General features: G+C 39.4%; 1 protein-coding gene across 1 annotated transcript; it reads left to right on the plus strand.

The window, feature by feature from the left end:
• The first annotated feature begins 1,747 nt into the window (after positions 1 to 1,747).
• On the plus strand, positions 1,748 to 14,761 carry LOC121886888 (PRELI domain-containing protein 1, mitochondrial-like). The gene is made up of 6 exons (XM_042397250.1): positions 1,748 to 1,906; positions 3,402 to 3,608; positions 4,250 to 4,475; positions 6,570 to 6,683; positions 8,062 to 8,140; positions 12,532 to 14,761. The coding sequence occupies exons 2-6, from the start codon at positions 3,517 to 3,519 to the stop codon at positions 12,651 to 12,653; spliced, it is 633 nt and encodes a 210-aa protein (XP_042253184.1). The 5' UTR covers positions 1,748 to 1,906; positions 3,402 to 3,516; the 3' UTR covers positions 12,654 to 14,761.
• Positions 14,762 to 18,189: the final 3,428 nt, after the last annotated feature.

The raw sequence follows: 18,189 nt of genomic DNA on the forward strand, positions 1-18,189 counted from the left end.
GATTAGGAATTGATGTACAGTTTGGATACCAGCTCATATAGGTGTTCAACAGAATGAAACAGTAGATCAACGTGCCAAAAATGGATTAAAAGCAAATCAAGTAGAGTTGGCATGTCAATAAATGAGGCAGAAACCAAATCTTTCATTTAGAACAAAATTAAGACACAGGGGTTGGGATGGGAATCTTAAAGGGATATATTTGGTCCAACAAGAGTGTCTAATTAGTAGGATGAGACTGGGACATAAGCCACATCAGAAGGCATCCAAGTGGAGAAAGTGGTGTCTGCAATCAAATGGAGACTGTGGATCATGTTATTTTTGTCTGTTTGATTTATGCAAAAGGAACGAGCTGGATCTTAAAACACAAGGACTTAAAAACAATCTTCCCCAACAGTTCTGAAAATTAGGTTTTTATGCCTGTCTTCACTTATCTACAAGATACAGGACTGATAAGCATACAGGGAGTCTTTCCACAACAGTTGATGGTGATAATGCTCCACTTGGTTATTAAAAGTCCAAAGAAGGAGCAGAGGAAGAAGAAGGAGCAGCAGCAGAAGAAGAATTGTTAGATTTTTCAGTATTAGACAAAATCAAAAAGAAGGATGTAGGTGGTCCTGTGACTAGTTAGTGGCCGCCTTAAAGAAAAATGGGTTACATACAGATTTATACTGATGTCTCCAAGAATCTGAACAATGGAAAAGCCGCAATAGGAATAAACATTCCTCAGTTACAGATACATCATGGAAAGCGGATATAAAATCATGTGTTAGTCTTCACTACGGAGCTTGTGGCAATCTTGTGGGCGGTTGGGTGGGACGAGGAAGGAAAGATAATTATATTCTCAGATTCTACTGCAGCACTAATGGCACTGAACGGTGGGAAAAGTGGGACCAGACCAGATCTAATAGTAGAAATTTTGACTGTGTTAAATCGAGTATCTAAGTTGGGGAACACTGTTGGGCTTTATTGGGTACCAGGTCAAGTAGGAGTACAGGGGAATGAAGAGGCTGATAAGACAGCAAAAAGAGCTGTCAACAGTAGATCTGGAAGTACTGTATGGAAAGGTTGAGTGTAAGAGTTTAATACAACAAGGAATAGCAAAGTTATGGCAAAAAGAGTGGGAAGAGGGAAACAAGTGCTGGTTTTATTTTTCAATACAGCCACCACTGAAACACACGTCAAATACAAGAATGGGCAGGAGGGACAACGTGGCAATAAATAGGCTGAAACTGGGTCACTGTGCGCTGAATCATGGGCTGGCACTGGTTGGTAAGTCAAGTTAATTTTATTTATATAGTCCAATATCACAAATTTGCCTCAGGGGGCTTTACAGTCGGTACAGCAATACAACATCCTCTGTCCTTAGACCCTCCATTCAAATAAGGAAAAACTCTCTAAAAAATCCCTTTAAGTAAGCACCCAGATGGAAAATGCATCTGTGGAGAGGCAGAAACTGTGAATCATGCTTTGATTTAATGCACCAACTATCACACAGAGAAGAGCTTCATGCAGGCAGGGCTTTCAGAAATTGAAGTTACAGATCATTCAATGAAATCAATAGGCCTACAACATTGTGAAACAACAACAACAACTGTCATCAGTTTTCTCCACCATCACAGTGGACTCTACATATGGATTTAGCTTACTCGATGTAATTCTACAGATGACCTGTGGAGGGCAGCAATAAGCCTTCGCTGCGTTAAGCCTGCTGCAAATTTCATCATTATTAGAAGAAGAAGAAGACGTTTTTTTTTTATAAGGTAATCTGTCAAACGCTCAGGTCTGACTGCCTGTCATGTGTTTCTGTCACATGGAGCATAAATATGGGTGTAAATAGCTAACGTTAGCCAATTAATTTGTGGGCTAGAAGCACACCAGACTGGCACTCACACTGCGGATACATCAGGTAAGATTGTCCTTGTTTCCTGTTTGTCAAGAGCGTTTGAAACTTAATTAATTACTGTCCACTTAGCGTTCAGGCTAGTTAGCCAGCCAACCTTAATTTGGTTGAGTTGTTGTTATGGTGGACTAGCTGTCAAACCCTAAACACTATCATGAAAAGTCACACAGTCTCTCTATCGCCGTTAAATGTCACACTTTTGAACTAGCTGGGTAAGTTTAGCTAGCTCGACGTTAGCTATCCAGGTAACTAGCATATCGTTAGCAGCAGTAGCGTTAGCCTGCAAGGTAAAACGAGCAGTGACCCATACAGAGCAATGTAAAACCACAAGCCAAGGGCATGTGTGCAGATTGCATAAGAGGTAGTAACAGATAGTTAGCTACCATGTGTTTCAGTGATGAGTTGAAAGTAGTAGAAAGAGCTCAGGCTGCTGTGGATGCAATGTGTAGTATTAGATGTAAATAATAACAAACCTGATAACACGGTATCATTTTTCAAGTCTGTTTTAAGTGATGAGGGCCAAAATACACAGTGTGTCCACACAGATATTTTGTTTAAAAAATGCATTTAAAAGTTGATCTGAAGCTTATATGAGGCTTCAGCAGTCTGAGTTAGTCATATCAAGTGGATATCTGGATATTTTTGGCGTTTCCCTGTTGAGCTATGGTAGAAATATAGTAACAAAAAGAGGGACTTTGGCTCTAAAAAGACTGCAATGCTGATAGATATTCACTTGATTTGACTAATTTGCACAGCTGAAGCTTCATATTAGCTTCAGATAAACTTTTAAATACATTTTCGCACAGAAGGAGGCTTGTGGATTTTATCCTCCATCACTTACATTGTAAGTGCATTATGAAGAGATCTTCCAATGGTCAGCATGGACAGGAGGAATGATTCTAGCAAGAGAAACATGTTTCAGACTTCATTTAGGCACCTGACTGTTGCTTAAGGACAGACTTGAAAAATTGTGAACCTGTAATTTAAGGACATTTCTACTCTATGCAGGGTTCTTGGCATCCCCGGGAGATTTACACAAGGAATATCTAAGTCACCAATAGCTAAAGCAAACATAAACATTCTATTATGTACAGGAAAGTAGGTATGAAAATATATAAACAACACTGGAATAAATAATGTTTTGGTAGTGTAAAAAGTGTATCTACATAGGATGGTAGTTTATGATAAAATGCTCTATGACAGCATACTGTATGTATCTACATTTATATTGTGATATAACTAGATATAGTGATATAGTCAAGTGATAAAGTGAGTTTCTAGGAAATCAGTTGAAGAACTGTGTAATGGATCTAATAACCAGACAGGAATGCCTCTTTTTGACTAATCCAGCAAATTAATTGTGTATCAAATAAATGTACGTAATCACATTCATTTGACAATAAAAGGGTATAATGAACATTTTATAGCGCAAGGTGAAAATTAAACCACAACATATTATATACTATACATATTTGCTAAAGCTTTCTCTTCATCTTTACAGGACTGTGACAGACTTTGGATGGAGTCAGCACCCAAGTTTTCATTGTCTTGTGTAGTCGCAGTGAAGGACCTCAGGGTTCAGGATTCACGTCATTCTGCACATCAGCGAAAGAAGAATGGTCAAGTATTTCTGTAATAACACAGACATCAGGGGGATGTGGGACCATGTTGTCTCTGCTTTCTGGCAGAGGTATCCGAACCCTTTCAGGTATTGTAGTATTTTTATGGTCAGTTTTTTTTGTATTATATGTGCTCATTTGAAAGAATGTAGTAGGTGTTAAAGTCCATACTCTCTTCAAGATATTAAAGCTTTTATTGGCTGACTTTCTGAAACAAAACAGAACCTGCAATCATACTTTTTCACCTTATTAATGATTATTACAGTATCTATAACATAATTATAATATTAAAATTCTTTACATGAATGGAGGATGTTGAGGATAAAATTACGGATCGCAGTGTTTGTAGCATCAATGTGTTGACAGATCTGAAGGAATTGTGTTATATACCTTCAGCAAAAATAAACTCTGTCATGACTGAGATGGAGAACTGAGAAAACACATCAGAGAAGTAAAACTAACTTAAGCATGATCAAAGTTGTGTGGTCAAGCCATTTTATTCTCATTATGACTTGATTTAGCAGCATCAGAAACTTGACGGATCATTGTTCGAAAGTTTTCACAAACATCAAAGTGGAACTTTGAGCACGAATAGATTCAAGCACCCATAAACGTTTCCAGTAAATTGACAGTTTAAAACAGAACTGAAATGAATCACAAACAGATATGAAACCTGAAAGTAACCAGTAACCATCTGGCTGGCATGGCTGTATGTTTGTGTACCCATCAGCACCCATGTTCTCACAGAGGACGTTGTGTACCGGGAGGTTACTGCGGACCACCGGCTTCTCTCCAGACGCCTCCTGATGAAGACCAACCGGCTGCCTCGCTGGGCGGAACGCTTCTTCCCTGCTGGCATGTCTCGCTGTGTGTACATCATTGAGGACTCCATCGTGGATCCTGTCAACAGGAGCCTGACAACCTACACGTGGAACCTCAACCACACAACTCTCATGGTGGGAAACTGATTCTTTGTGGTTCATTGCTTTTAGTATCGAATTTCAATTACACTTTTAACCTTTTTGCAGCCAAGTGTTTATTTGCCTGTTTGTATGGATGTAGCTGTCAAGTTTTCATCTATGTCTTACTGTCTTTGTACACTAGGCCTGCATTACCGTGAGAAATCTAATTTTTACTTGGCTGAAGCCTTGTTTGTTTTTAGTTTCTTAAGGCCAGCGCCTTGCATGGCTGCTCTGCCACCATCAGTGTGTGTTGGTTAATGAGAGGCGAATTGGATTGAATTCAAAATCAATTCACAAAGTAAAACAAAAATCCAAAAATGGTTTTCTCCTCACTTAATAAAGTATACTTTATTGACGGAATAGACAAGACTGAACTCTGTGCCATGAGTGCACAGTGCAGTCAGGTGTAACTGCTAATTTCAGCAGGGAGGAGGAAATATGAATTAAACCAGCCTGATCATCAAAGAAGACGAGCATTAGGACGCGGTTCAGATGTAATAATCTCTCAGGGAAGAGGGACCTTGACATGGTTTATACAATATTTAATTTAATTTATTTATTTATATGGAAAACACACATTAATCAACATTTCTTTAAATATGCAAGTGTTAGGTAGCTGGCTAGTTTTCAACCGCAGTCCTTTGGCGAGATGTTTTGAAACCTATTAAGTGATAAAATTTACAGAACAAAGACAACAAGCCATGCATAGCAACAGGAAACAGCAAAACATCAGTACAATAATACAGCAACAACAAACACCATTTCGGCACATATAGCCATGCAAGCAACACAAAGCAACAAAGCACATGTTTATCTTGATAAAATGTTCAAAGATGCAGTTACGGGTTAGTAAAATGGTAATATACACCTAACACACAAGCCATGCAACATAGAGTTGTAAGACACAACTATAGGAGAACATACCAGATTGTTAATAAAATAGTAGATATTCCACGCAGACCCACGCCATGTTAAGCTGGCCGCCTGGCAACGGGCAAAGGACATGGGGCAAGTTAGCAGCAGGTTAACCAGTAATAACAACGATAATAATAAAATGAGCAATGTATCATGAAGATTGGAAATGTTCACATGTCTGACTTTTGAAAAGCCAGGTCTTGAGACATATGAAAGTGTGGTAGGTGGTTTCTTATTTCAGTTGTGTTCCATAATTGAGAAGCTCCTAGAGAAAAGCATGATTGGCTGAAGCAGCTGGACCTGAAAGAGGTTACACTGTCCCCTCTCAGAGCAGATCTTGTAGATCTGTTTGATCTACAACATCTGTTTGTTTTTCTGCTTAATAAAAGTACTAAGTGGTTTGAGGAGCCTTGCCATTTAGGATCGTAAACATCAGGCAGGTGTCAGTGTATTTCATTAGATTTTACCAGCTAAGGATGTCATATTGCTAAGAATGGTGATAAGTGTTTTCTGCCTAAAGAACCTGCTTGTATGCAGCAATTAAATTGTGCTATTTTTACACTCTTTCCGCTGTGTGCTACACACTAAGGCAGCATAGATGTATGCTACTTCTGTTTTTAATCCACTGTAATATGAAACAAACAGTAAAGATGACTAACCGGTTGTGATCAAAGAAATTGACTGATCAAAGAGGAGAATACAGTGTTTTCTATTTGAAAGAGTTACAGAAACATGGGAAGCAATAAACTGTCTGTCTCCTGCAGCTTTGAAACAAATGGTGACATTTCTTCATACAACAAAAGATGAACATTTTGAATTGAGAATTTATTTGGATCCAATCATGACCCCACTAATTCAAATCAAATTGTAAAATTCATTTTAAGATTCACAAAGAAGAAAACCGGTTTGATATAGTTAGTTAAAATATACTCTGTCATGTATTAAATCTAACATATGTCAACACTCCTCTTAAGTGATTAGGATCACATAAGAAAAGTGGATTTATTTGGTTCAAGCATGTATTTGCACAATGAATCAGCACTTAAGCGCCTGTCAAAGCTGTACATACAAAACTATTCTTCAGTTCTTTTACGTCTGATCCTGAACTGTGTGACAAAGTAAAATGTAGCCCTTTTCCATAACCTGTTGTTGCTTGTCTCTCTCTCATATTAGTCAGTTGAAGAGCGTTGTGTTTTCCGAGACTCCGAGGAGCAGCCAGCCACCACCCAGCTGAAACGGGAAGCGTGGATATCGTCAAGCATTTACGGCTTCTCCAGACCTATTCAGGTACTTTTCACCCCTTTGTACGATAACAAATTAACCGTGTTGATGTCAAACTGTTTTGTAATATACATTAGATTGTGTGAATCTTCATTCTTCTTTTTCTGTAAAAGGTTTTCCTGATTTTAGCCAGTATTAATATTAGGGCTGTAGTCAACCAAAGAAAATCTTGGTCGACTAAAATCGTACATGATCTTCAACTAATCGATTAGTCACGCACGAGGGGGGGGTGTAACGGGACAGAGTGCACAGTAAACTCGGCAGCCACACATTTCTCTGTTCTGTATTTCTCTGTTTTGTGTCTTCAGGTTATGCTAGGCCATTGTTGCTAACTTTGGAGCTAACCCCCTTTACTTTTCCAGCATTTGGGGAAACAACAGACGTGACTTTTTAGCATTTATTAACTGACACACTGTAGTCTGTACTGTACATCTACTGCCAGAATGACAACTTACTACTGACCTTTTCCTCTGCTCCGCTCACATCCACTGTCACTTCTCTGCCCCTCGCTCTTTCCCACTCGCTACGCAAACATACTCCTTAATGGAGCCACGCTACCAATAGTTTCCCAGGCAACGACAGAGGTTGACTCACGTACCGGAACAGCGCTGCTCAGAGACTCCCAAACGCTGTCGGATATCAAATATTCATTTTTTTTTTTTTTTGGGCCTGGCGGGGGTTCTCGTTGTGTCATCATGGAGGAACACAGATTCAGTAAACGTTCAGTACAGTTAGACCCAGCAGTCTCCATTAGGTTGGGCGAGTTCAAAGTTGTGAAAACAACTTGGGTGTTTTGAATACACCCCTGTTTTCACAGGTAATTTGTTAGTCTGTCCCTCCCGCCGCAGGAAATAATGGATTACTCCTGGAAAGCTGTTGATGTAGCACTCTTCTCCTTATGAAAATAACACGGAGGTTATTCGACCAATGAGAATTTAGTCGGACGGGAACATATCGACCAACTAATCGACCAGTCGACCAGCAGACTACAGCCCTAATTAATATTAATATATGTATTATATTTATTTATTATACAGACACCCTTACTTATCTGTGCTGAAGTGTAGAGGTATGTGTTTATGCTTCAGTTAAAGTAGATGCATTTTGTTTTATCATAGAGGATGACAAACAGAATCCTATTTTCAAGCCTTTAGTTTGATTTGTAGGTCAGAGGTGCGGGAGCCTGTGTGCAATCACCAAAATAAACAAATGCATTTGAGGGGAGAAGCAAAGTCAGTGTCAGCCTGAAATTGTTGTTATTAGCTGCAGAACATGCCTGGCTCGCTCTAATATCCCCGGAGTAAAGGAGAAGACTTGTCAGCTAAGTGTTGTTTTTCAGACGTCTCCCTCATGTAAACCTATTTCCTGTTTTGTCTTTAACCAGGAGTTTGGATTGGCCCGCTTCAAGAGCAACCAGGTTAAAGCCATGAAAGGGCTGGAATACGCACTGTCAAACTTACAGGGTAGGTACACTTTACCAGAAATCAAAGGGGAGTGCAAGGGAAAAAAAGAGGAGGACATAGCAAAACAGTTTATTTTTAACTGTTACCATTTCTGGAAAGGAGAACTAACACAGGAAGAAAGGCTTTTTTCCTCAAAACATTGGACCACAACACATTGTACACTTAATTTATAAATTAAACATTATTTTTATATTTTAAAACATGTCTAAACATCCTTGAAACATCCTCATGAATTATTGTCATGACTTCAGTGGAAGTAAAAACTGAAGTGGCTCTCTGCAGACATTACAAGCTTAACATTCACCTTCCAAGGCTGCATTCACACCAGATCTGACAATGGAGGGAAAAACGCCAGTCCCAGAATCAACTTTTGCCAAAACGCGACACGACATCATGTTGCAGTGGCCAATCATGTAAGCCAGTGATCAGACTGAAGATGCCCAAGGGAAGAATGGTGGGCAACATGAAGCAGAGCTGTACAACCCAAGAAACAAAGACATTACTAGTGTGAGGGGAGGACATTTCTCTCTGTTTGATAACGTTAAAAGTAAAGTTAGGCTTTGCTGTCAGCTTCCCAACTCATTTTAAAAAAGACGAGAGAGAGAGAGGGGAAGCAAGCTGAGAGCATGAGAGAAAGAGAGAGAGAGAGAGAGAACAACAGTGGTCAAGTGAGCTAGAGAGTGAATGAAGAGAGGGAGCGGCGGTAGCGAGAACAAAGCAGTGAATCAGAGAAATAAAACGTTATTCTCTGATTGTTTCATGCCCACACCTCCGCACAACCCTGCGGGACGTGGAAGTGCACCCCGACGGATTTGGTGCGAATGAAGCCCTGACACAGCAAAAACAAAAATTCCTGTTTTTTAAGTCAGGGTCGCAGAGCCGTTTAAAGCAATAATTATTCAAGAATGCTTATTTGTGTCAGTAAAACCTCTCAGCATTGCCTGGAAATGTACCCTCACATGTCTTAGAAACAGGTTGATTTAAGCCTATAGGACCTTAGAAATGACTGCAGAGGGATATGAAACCATGACAACCACAGTGGCAAGCAGTTTGCATTTCTGAATTTAGGCTCAGACGAAAACTATTTGGGTCGTCAGTATTGTATAAACAAAATATTGTAGAGCAGGTTAGATGGAAAAAAAAAAAAGTCATAATCTTCCTGTTGATTTTAAAGGTGCAGGCTGTAAAATATGAGTCGGCAGTAACAAACACATCTGCAAATGTGTGTCCGTCATCTTTGCCAAGAAGAGAAATCAGTGCCACACAAAACCATCAAGAATGAAAAGTCAGTAATCATCACACAGGTGTATTTGAAGCCGGGGCAGCCATGGAATAAGCAGTGCCTTGTTTGGCAGCGCGCCCTGACAAGTGAGGTTTGTGTTGTGCTACAAAGTTTGCGTTGTGCTGATCCAGCGCTCTGTTGTCTGAAAGGACATTCTCCCATTGTTGTGATTTTGTCCCACTGCCCCTTTGTTGATGGCACTGCAGGAATTGGCATCATGCTGAGCGTTGTGGTGAGTATGTTAGCAGCGGGGCATCCATCTGCCATCCCTGGCCTCGCCCGGGTTTGTCACATGATGCCATACAGTATATTGGCCTTCACACAGTAGTCTGTGTAGCAGAGGTAGTGACTGTCTCCCCTTGTGTGTTGCGTATGCAGGTACACACTGTATTTATCTTGAAAAAAAATCAAAGAACAGAAACTCGTAGTAGTAAAACCAAGAGAAGTGACAGAAAAGTGAATCTAGTGGTGTAGAAGTAGGTAGTGTGTAGTTTTAGTTGATCTTGATGTTATTTTTGTATACGACAACAGAACCATAGCGATGACCTTTCTTCTCTTTAGTTATAGCAATTTCCTGTTTTTTTGTTTTGTTTTTTTTTTCCCCCTAAATGTCACAATGAATGTTTTAATGCCACATTTGATGTCTAAAATCCCGTTTTTGATTGATAACAATACACAAAGTAAAATGTGTATGAAATGAGCACCATTACTATTACCCACTGCAGTAAGGAACATCGCATGTGATTGATATTGCAATCTAGCTGAAATATATTGTGTATAATGTTTTCACCTGATATTGGGCCTTATGCAAGAACCACTTGTATGAACAGATTTGTTCTGAAGAGACTCTACGAGTTTAAGAACATTTGTGGTATTCATCAATTTTCTCGTACTGAGAATTTTCTCTGAGGTATGAACGAAATTTACGAGTGTTCCAGACCTGTTGTGTCATTAATAGATCATCTCTGCGTGAGAAACACTCGTTTGACTTGCAGTATAATGTCCTAATCTGAATTAATTTGCAGTTTAAATATGCTGAGATTAATAAAAATAAATATAGAACTAAAACAAACTTCAATGCAAAATTAATATTTACCAGATTATCATCATCATGGCTTCCAATTTACTGAAAGGTTTTTTAGATTTTTATCATTTCTATTGGCATATTTTGGCACAGAAACTTCTATATGTCAGTAGTTGCTAAACTTCTGTCACTGTGACAGCTGCTTTCGTGTCTTTGTCCAGTATCATGTTGTGCTGCAGCTGACAGTGTAACATCAGCTGTAGACTATAATATTCTCTCCTCATATCTCTGTGACTGTCACATGACCTCCCATAAGCAGAGTGCTTTGCTTTAGAAAGATGTTTTTTTAAGCATCTAACTTCATGTCAAATGATTCCCTCTTTATTTCGTGATTGGCAGCTGGATTCATATTTACTAATTGTTTTGGGTCTCCTAATGTCACTCCTAAATTTGTGATGTTTTTGTTTACTGATTGCGTTTTTACTCTTCGGGAATTTTTTTGTGAGTGAAACTCGCCCACTAATGGAACGTAACATGGAGCCTGATTTTAGGGGCGTGGATTATGTTAATGATCACATCTCACGAACGCGCACCTCCTCATGAAAAGTTTAGGCAGTTTGTTGAATGAGACTTGGAACATTTGTACAAGCAAACCTCACAGAAAAAAGTAAGAGAGTTTTAGGATAAGAATACAAAAATGTCCTTGCCTGAGGCCCAATGATCAATAATTTAATAGTATTTATATATTTTTACATGCAGCTACCACCATGATATCTGTACTGTACTGAACTGTAATAGTACATATCAGAATGCAAAACCAAAATGAAGTAACTATTCACTATCACGTTTTGCATTTCTTATCTTGTTTTTGGATCTTACTGCATTTTTGATGCTTTGATATTGCAGTTTAAGATTAAAAGTCACATTGTTAGATTAGACAGATTACTGTAGAAGCAAACCTTACGACTTTGAAAAAACAGAGTCACTTACAACATGTGGCCATCGTATGGCAGTATAGTCAATGACAAGTCATGTGGAACAGAGTGGTTCTCCAGTGTTGATGCTTTAAAAGCTTTGAGGAATGTCAGTAGTTATGTATGCGGTTGCCTATTTTACATATTTGCGTCAAAATATATTTTCTCTAATTGGCCAGAGTGGTGGAAACTGAGAGTAGTGTCGTGTGAAGAACGGATTGAGGTAATGCTGTGATTTTATGCTTTTGCACCTCAGTCTATGCCTCTGCTGTTGGCAAATCTAGATGTCAAACTGAAGTTTATCCTTTTTTATTTGATGCCTTCATTATAATGTAGCTGTCAGACACAGTGCTCATCTCATAGGTTCACAAACAGTATTTTCAACATTCAAAATCAAATTTTGTAGCAAGCAACCTGTCCAAGAAATATCTATGACAGTGATGTGGAAGTAAAAGTAAAGATGGCTTTTTAAAAAAAGGAGAAAAAAAAAGGAAGTAATTTTGTCAGTCAACTGTATAAACTGTACAGCTTCAGTGCATTGTTGTTGGCCCCCGTGAATTCCAACGTTTCACTCCCCGCAGTTATCGTCAGCCTCCAAACATGTGAAGAGGTTTCTCCGTCTGCCAACACGCAGCCACCTGCCAAGGCAGAGCTCTTGGTGAATACCCACTGCTGTGTCTGAAAGCACCTAAAAGTAGAGGAAACAGCCAGTCTCTGGTTTCTTTCCGTCTCCTTCACATTATAGGCGGGCTGCTCTGTTGTATTGTGAGTCTGGTTGTTGTTCTCACATGAGGTATTTTAAGGTTGAGGGTTCACAGTGAGGTCAGACACAGAAAGACTCTCCAGGCCGTGGTATTGAATTCTGCGTCAGGCTGTTCGTAAACAGCATACAGATGTGTGGATATTCTTTTATATTTCCCTTTAAAAACTCTCTTTTTAGAGGAAGGTCTATAATAATTTAAGTTTTGCCACCTTTCTATCTTGCATGCCTTTACAGCACACTGTATGTTTACCTGCAGAAAACTGTATTGTTCTCCACTAGAGGACTAATGAGACACTGACTCTGTTCTGTCTGTCTCTCCCTCTCCGGACACTCGCTCTGGGCTCACAGGAGAGACGCCCCAGCGGCTGCTCAGGGACACGGTGAAAGACGCATCAGAGAAAGCCAAGGAGGCGGCCAAGAGCCTGGCATCAGCTGCTGCTGTCCCACAGAAACCCCAGCAGTATGTATGACAGGACAGAGTGTGAAGTACTGTACAGGTGACATGAAGCCAGCACAATGCCTTTTGATCATCTTGATCATCTCGACGAGACTGAAGTTTTGCTGGGATCTCGCTCAGTGCTGTTTTTATCTGTGTCCTTCTATTGTTTGAACCAGGTCTGTCTGTCTGGTTAGCTTATCTCTCTACCGCTAGACTGGTTTGTATGTCTCTCTCTGTCCTTTCAGCTCTGTCTTTCTCTTTCTGTTCTCATTAAATCTCAGGTCTTTAGACTTTGAATGAAACCTACTGCCTTCGTGTAAACTGTCAGACTTTGACCAGCAGCACCCTTTTAAATGCTGTAACTATGTCAGCTGTGAATTCATATTTTGGTGTTTTGGTCATATATTTAATATTTAAATGTAGTAAGCTTATTTTTATGCAAAATCATACAATTCTCAATGAACAGTTTGGCACATTATCAGCAATACAAGTAAGATATTACACTGCTTCAGGTATTAGTCCTGCCTGATGTTGTCATTAGACCAAATCATATGACTGACTGTACTTTTATTTTCACTTCAGCCAGGAAGGTCAATGATTACAGCCTGCAGGAGCTTTTACAGCCACTAAAATCCTATTGTAAAATGATCCCTTTAATCCTTTTGTAAAATGATCCCTTTCCTCATGATTTCTTTATTATTTTGCACTGAGTGAGTTTACATGTGCACTAGTATCCTGGTTATGTGTTATGCAATTACATATCATATCCTGGTTTAGAGAAATTCAGAAATTCTACTTGGATTACTCTGATAGAAACCAGGATATTTTGTAATGTAAACATTTTATACCATGTTTGCAGGTGCTTCCTTAGCTTGATTTTTGTAGTAGTTTCAGTCAGTAAAACAAAGAATATTACAATTAATGATGATCAACACCCAAGTACGAATTGAGAAATGCAGAAAGAAAACAAAATAAAAAAATGTACGTCTTGTACATTACTGGTGATAAAATTGAGAACTTAAATTGAGCCGGGTGGGAAATACAGCAGAATTATGTTACGGACTACCTTAGCAAGAACAGGAATGATTGGCTGAGATGTTGAGGAAATCAAAGACGCACTTGCATACATGATTAGAAACCTGAATGCTGTTATTACCACGTCAACGGAAAAATATGCATAATCAGGTTTCTCTTGTTTCATGTAAACGTGACATTCAGAGTATGAGTCAGAACCAAGATGTTATTGTGTTCTTGGTTTACTAATGTGTAGTGATGCTCAATTTCTGGGTCCAACACTATAATACACTAGGACAGCTGTGGCTCAGGAGGTAGAGCGGGTCGTCCACTAACCAGAAGGTCGGTGGTTTGATCCCCGGCTGCACCAGCCCGCATATCGAAGTGTCCTTTGGGCAGGATACTGAACCCCAAATTGCTCTAGATGGTTCACCATCAGTGTGTGTGTGTGTGAATGGGTGAATGGGTGACATGTAGTGTAAAGCTCTTTGGGTGGTTGATCAGACTAGAAAGGTGCTATCTAAATGCAGCCCATTTAATAAACTTGCCACTTTCACAAGCACAAGAGTCAGCACACAATATATTCTGTAATATTGCAAACATAAATAGAAAGTTCAGTGTAAATGCTGCTGGTTAGTCACTTCCATGAAGGCCTGTACAGAAGCGCTGATAATCAAAAGAAACCAAAGTGACTTGTAATTTCACTCTGTAATGTGATTAGCCTTTAACTGTATGACTGTGTCACTGTTGATATAAGCTGAACTATCGATGCAGATGATATTATTGTAAACATGTCAGTGATTGCATTCCCTTTAAGATGGAATTGACTGGATTTTCTGCAGCAAGACTTGAATAACAGTTGAAAAATAATGAATGTGATGTATTTTTATGCATTATTTAGCATTAAGGATTTGTAATATTGAGTATGTAGATTTATTTAACCTGGTAGCAAGATGTCTTATGTATAAATAGAGTTGACTGGACTTAAAAATGAAAGAGATGAAGATGTTTGAAGTGTGAAGAGAAAAACATTTTCAATCATCTCCACAATTTTAAGTGCAGTGTTTTCTTTTTTTTTCTTTGTCAAGTTGAGCTTTAATAAAATTTGATAAGTTATTCATTTAATTTAGTGTCTTTTTTTTTTTATCAGTTAACTTTTCTCCTTTCTAACAGTGACAGAAGATGAACTCTACCCTTTAAAAACTGAACAATTTTCCAGACTGCAGATCGCAGTTTCACAGCTGCACAAACCCAACAGGAAGTCACGAAACATTTGAACATCTTTATCTGCATATTCCTAATGATTTGTTCAGTTGAATGTTATCACGTAGCTCTATGGTACTTCCCTCCACATTGAGCGGGATGTCGTAAATCTTCTTACAGACAATAATGAGACTTCAGAGACTTTATGTATAAAACATTTTAATTATATTACAATGAGAGAATACACACAATACCTTCAAGTGTTTGCTAAAATGTAGCCAGCACCAGGTACTCGTGTACACGCGCTCGCACACACAAAACAAAACCAAAAAAAAAAAAAAAAAAGGAACTTATATAACATCTTCTGAATGTATATTACACATCCGCTAAAAAGGAACATATTCACAGGTCTCTAGCACAGAACTCTCCCTACTCTGCACAGTATGTCAGCCCAAACAAACTCTCCACCATCCTCTTCTCAACGAAACCCCAGCCAGCTCGACCTCGCTACGGCCTCTAGGTTCTTGCGGGTACTAAAGGTGAACCCTAACGTTAGTGGGACACCCGACGTAGAGTCAGAGTGTCGCTCGATACATGAAGATTGAAAATAAGGAGAAAAGACATGAAGGCTGACGTCCAGAAAAGGGGGGGCTGCTGATCTAAAGCCTACAAGTAGTTAAAGCTATCTGGAATTAAATAGAGGAATTCTTACTAATCAATCGACATGGAAGGTTTAAAAGTGACTATTTATTTGGCAGGAATAATATTTCATGGAAGTCATCGTGTCGGGTTTTTAAAAGCACTGTTGCACAGCGGGCTCGGGGAGAGGAAGGTGTCTTCAGCGTTTCTCAATTCATCTGTGTGCACAGACGTTTCTGCCTTGACCCCGCTCTCTGTGCACACTGTTCTTGGTCTGTGCCTATTTCATTCCGACACCCACCCACCCTCACTCTCTCTCTCTCTCTCTCTGTGCGTCTCTGCCTGCTGACTTCCCCAAACATCACGCTGTGCTTTTGTGTTCTTAGAAAACCCACACACTGAAGTAAATCTCTGTGCAACAGCAACATGAAAGCAAATATCAAAACCTTGTCTGCACTTGCTCTGAAGTCAATTTTAAAAAACTGAGGTCCCTCAACTCTCTGATGACTCTTAAATTACACTTTGATGTTAAAAGGTTCAATAGAGCTCATTCAACTTCTTGAGATAAATGTTTTTACCTTTTTTTTTTTGCAGCGAAGAAGAAAAAAGCGGTAAAATCTCGTGTTGCCTCTCCAAGGGGTTAATAATAAGAGCGACTGATTCAACAGTCTTAATTAACAGGTACAGTCTCTGCTTCTTCTTTTTTTTTTTTTTTTTTTTTAAAGAAAATAACTTTTTCCAAGGCACATCATTAAAATAATTTCCATAACAACTATCCATCCAGCATTCAAACAAAATGTTACCACGTCCAGTCAGTGAGTGTGTGCTATGTTCATTTTTCAATGACGCCACTGAAAAATTATAATCTCATATCTGGCCCTCGGCTCATCCCATCCACTCCATCTTTATCTTACTGGGAGGTTCTGTGCAAGAGAATAATCTTATGCCATTAACATGGTTTACTTACTCAGTTGTTCATTTGACCAACAAACTGAAAAAGGACATTTTTGCTACAAACAGTCATGTACAAATCCTTGACATGAATGTAAACTCTGGATGACAAAAAAAAAACAGCTTTTTCAAAAGAAAAAAAAAAAAAAACACATTTTTTTTTTAATCTCTAGTTCAATTTTTTTTGCCCTCCTGCAGTGTTTGGAGAGAGAGAGTGCAGATAGGAGGTAAAAAATTCATCAAAACAAAAAAAAAAAAAAAAGTCAAAAAAGAGTTGGTCACCAATAAATGCACCACAGAGTCAAAAGCAAAACCACCTGTTTGTCTTAAAAACCCTGCCCGCCCACCCTCCCCCTCAGAAAGCACAAGATGGTAATATTGCTGTGTCTCAAGAGGTCCCCTGATCAACGGGTAACACTATGTCGGGACGGACCACCGGGAGAGCGGAGGATAACACCTTAAGCTGCCATCGATTGAATTATTCTTTTATCGCTCCTCTCCCAGTGACTCCCACTGAACAAACATATAGTCGACATACAATAATAGTAAAATGACAAAAAAAAAAAAAAAACACGCTTCAAGCCCACAAGTTTTGAACCCCATTGGTGACCATTCGGGGTGACTGGAAGCTGCCATGGGAGTTCACCAGTGTGTGGTTTTAACATTTTTCCGTGACAGATGCTGCACTGGCAGACGGGCGGGCGTCAAGAGGGTGGGGAGTGCCTGGACAGGGTGTACAACAACAGCGGCTCCTCAGTAGAGACCTAAGGGGCTTTTTTTTTTTGTTTGTTTTTTTCTCCTTATATTTTCAATGAGGTCTTCTCTTCACGTGCCCTTTGCTCATGGAAGTGTTGACTGTTTTGGCATGGTTAAGGGTTGAAAAGCTTTCAACCCCGCCGGATGAGAAGAAGAAGAAGAAGATGAAGAAGAGGAAGAAGAAGAAGAAGAAGAGGGAGGATGAGATTTAAGAAGAGGGGAGGGGAGTGCGTTGGAGGGGTGACGACCTGAGTAGGGACCGAGGGTGAGGAGGTGGGAAGAGGAGGTGGGAGGGAGGGAGGTCGAAGGCTCACCAAGGCACAGAACGACAGCAGGAGAGTCACCCAAGGGAGAGGGGCCAGTGTATCAGCTCCCCTGCCCCCACTCTCCCATCAACAAGCCTGGCCTCCTGTCTGTCTCTCATATATATATATATATATATATAGATAGATATACTCACTCTTTTTTGTCTTTTCATTACAAGAGAACATTTAGGAAAATATAATACAAAATTTAATACAAGAAATATAGACTAGACTGGCTAATATCACTTTTTGCGACAAGTAGCTTCTTTTGTATGCAAGTTTTTTTGTTTTGAGTCTTTTGTAGTTTTTTTTTCTTTTTGTTTGGTCAGACCTGCCATGGTGGACTGGCCCCTTTTTTTTTTGTGAAGTGTTGGGATGCCAAGCTCTAAAGACTGCCAGAGGACTGAGGCCTTGTGATTATTAAATGGTCAGAGAGCGACAGAAGCGCCTCCTCCGTCAATAGTGACTATTGTGCATAACCTTACAGACAAGTTGGAGAGGGAAATTTCAGCAGTGCTCAGAAGCTCCAGAAAAAGCTAACGCAGAGAAAATAAGATCATTAGTCTTGTTAATTACTACCGAATGTGATTAGTTTTGCTAAAGTTAACTAAAATGAACGCCTCTACAGAGAACAAATCATTAGAGCTGGCCCTTTTTTTTATATATATATATATACTGTATATATATATTTTTCCACAT

The sequence above is a fragment of the Thunnus maccoyii genome, chromosome 2 (genome assembly GCF_910596095.1).
Source record: "Thunnus maccoyii chromosome 2, fThuMac1.1, whole genome shotgun sequence".
Lineage (NCBI taxonomy): Eukaryota > Metazoa > Chordata > Actinopteri > Scombriformes > Scombridae > Thunnus > Thunnus maccoyii.

What these genes read in the sequence shown, in the direction of transcription:
- LOC121886888 (XM_042397250.1), top strand. Translation starts at nt 3,517, where the DNA reads ATGGTCAAGTATTTCTGTAATAACACAGACATCAGGGGGATGTGGGAC. An exon ending in AGGTATCCGAACCCTTTCAG is followed by an intron (nt 3,609 to 4,249) that starts GTATTGTAGTAT and finishes TGTACCCATCAG; the next exon opens with CACCCATGTTCTCACAGAGG. An exon ending in TCAACCACACAACTCTCATG is followed by an intron (nt 4,476 to 6,569) that starts GTGGGAAACTGA and finishes CTCTCATATTAG; the next exon opens with TCAGTTGAAGAGCGTTGTGT.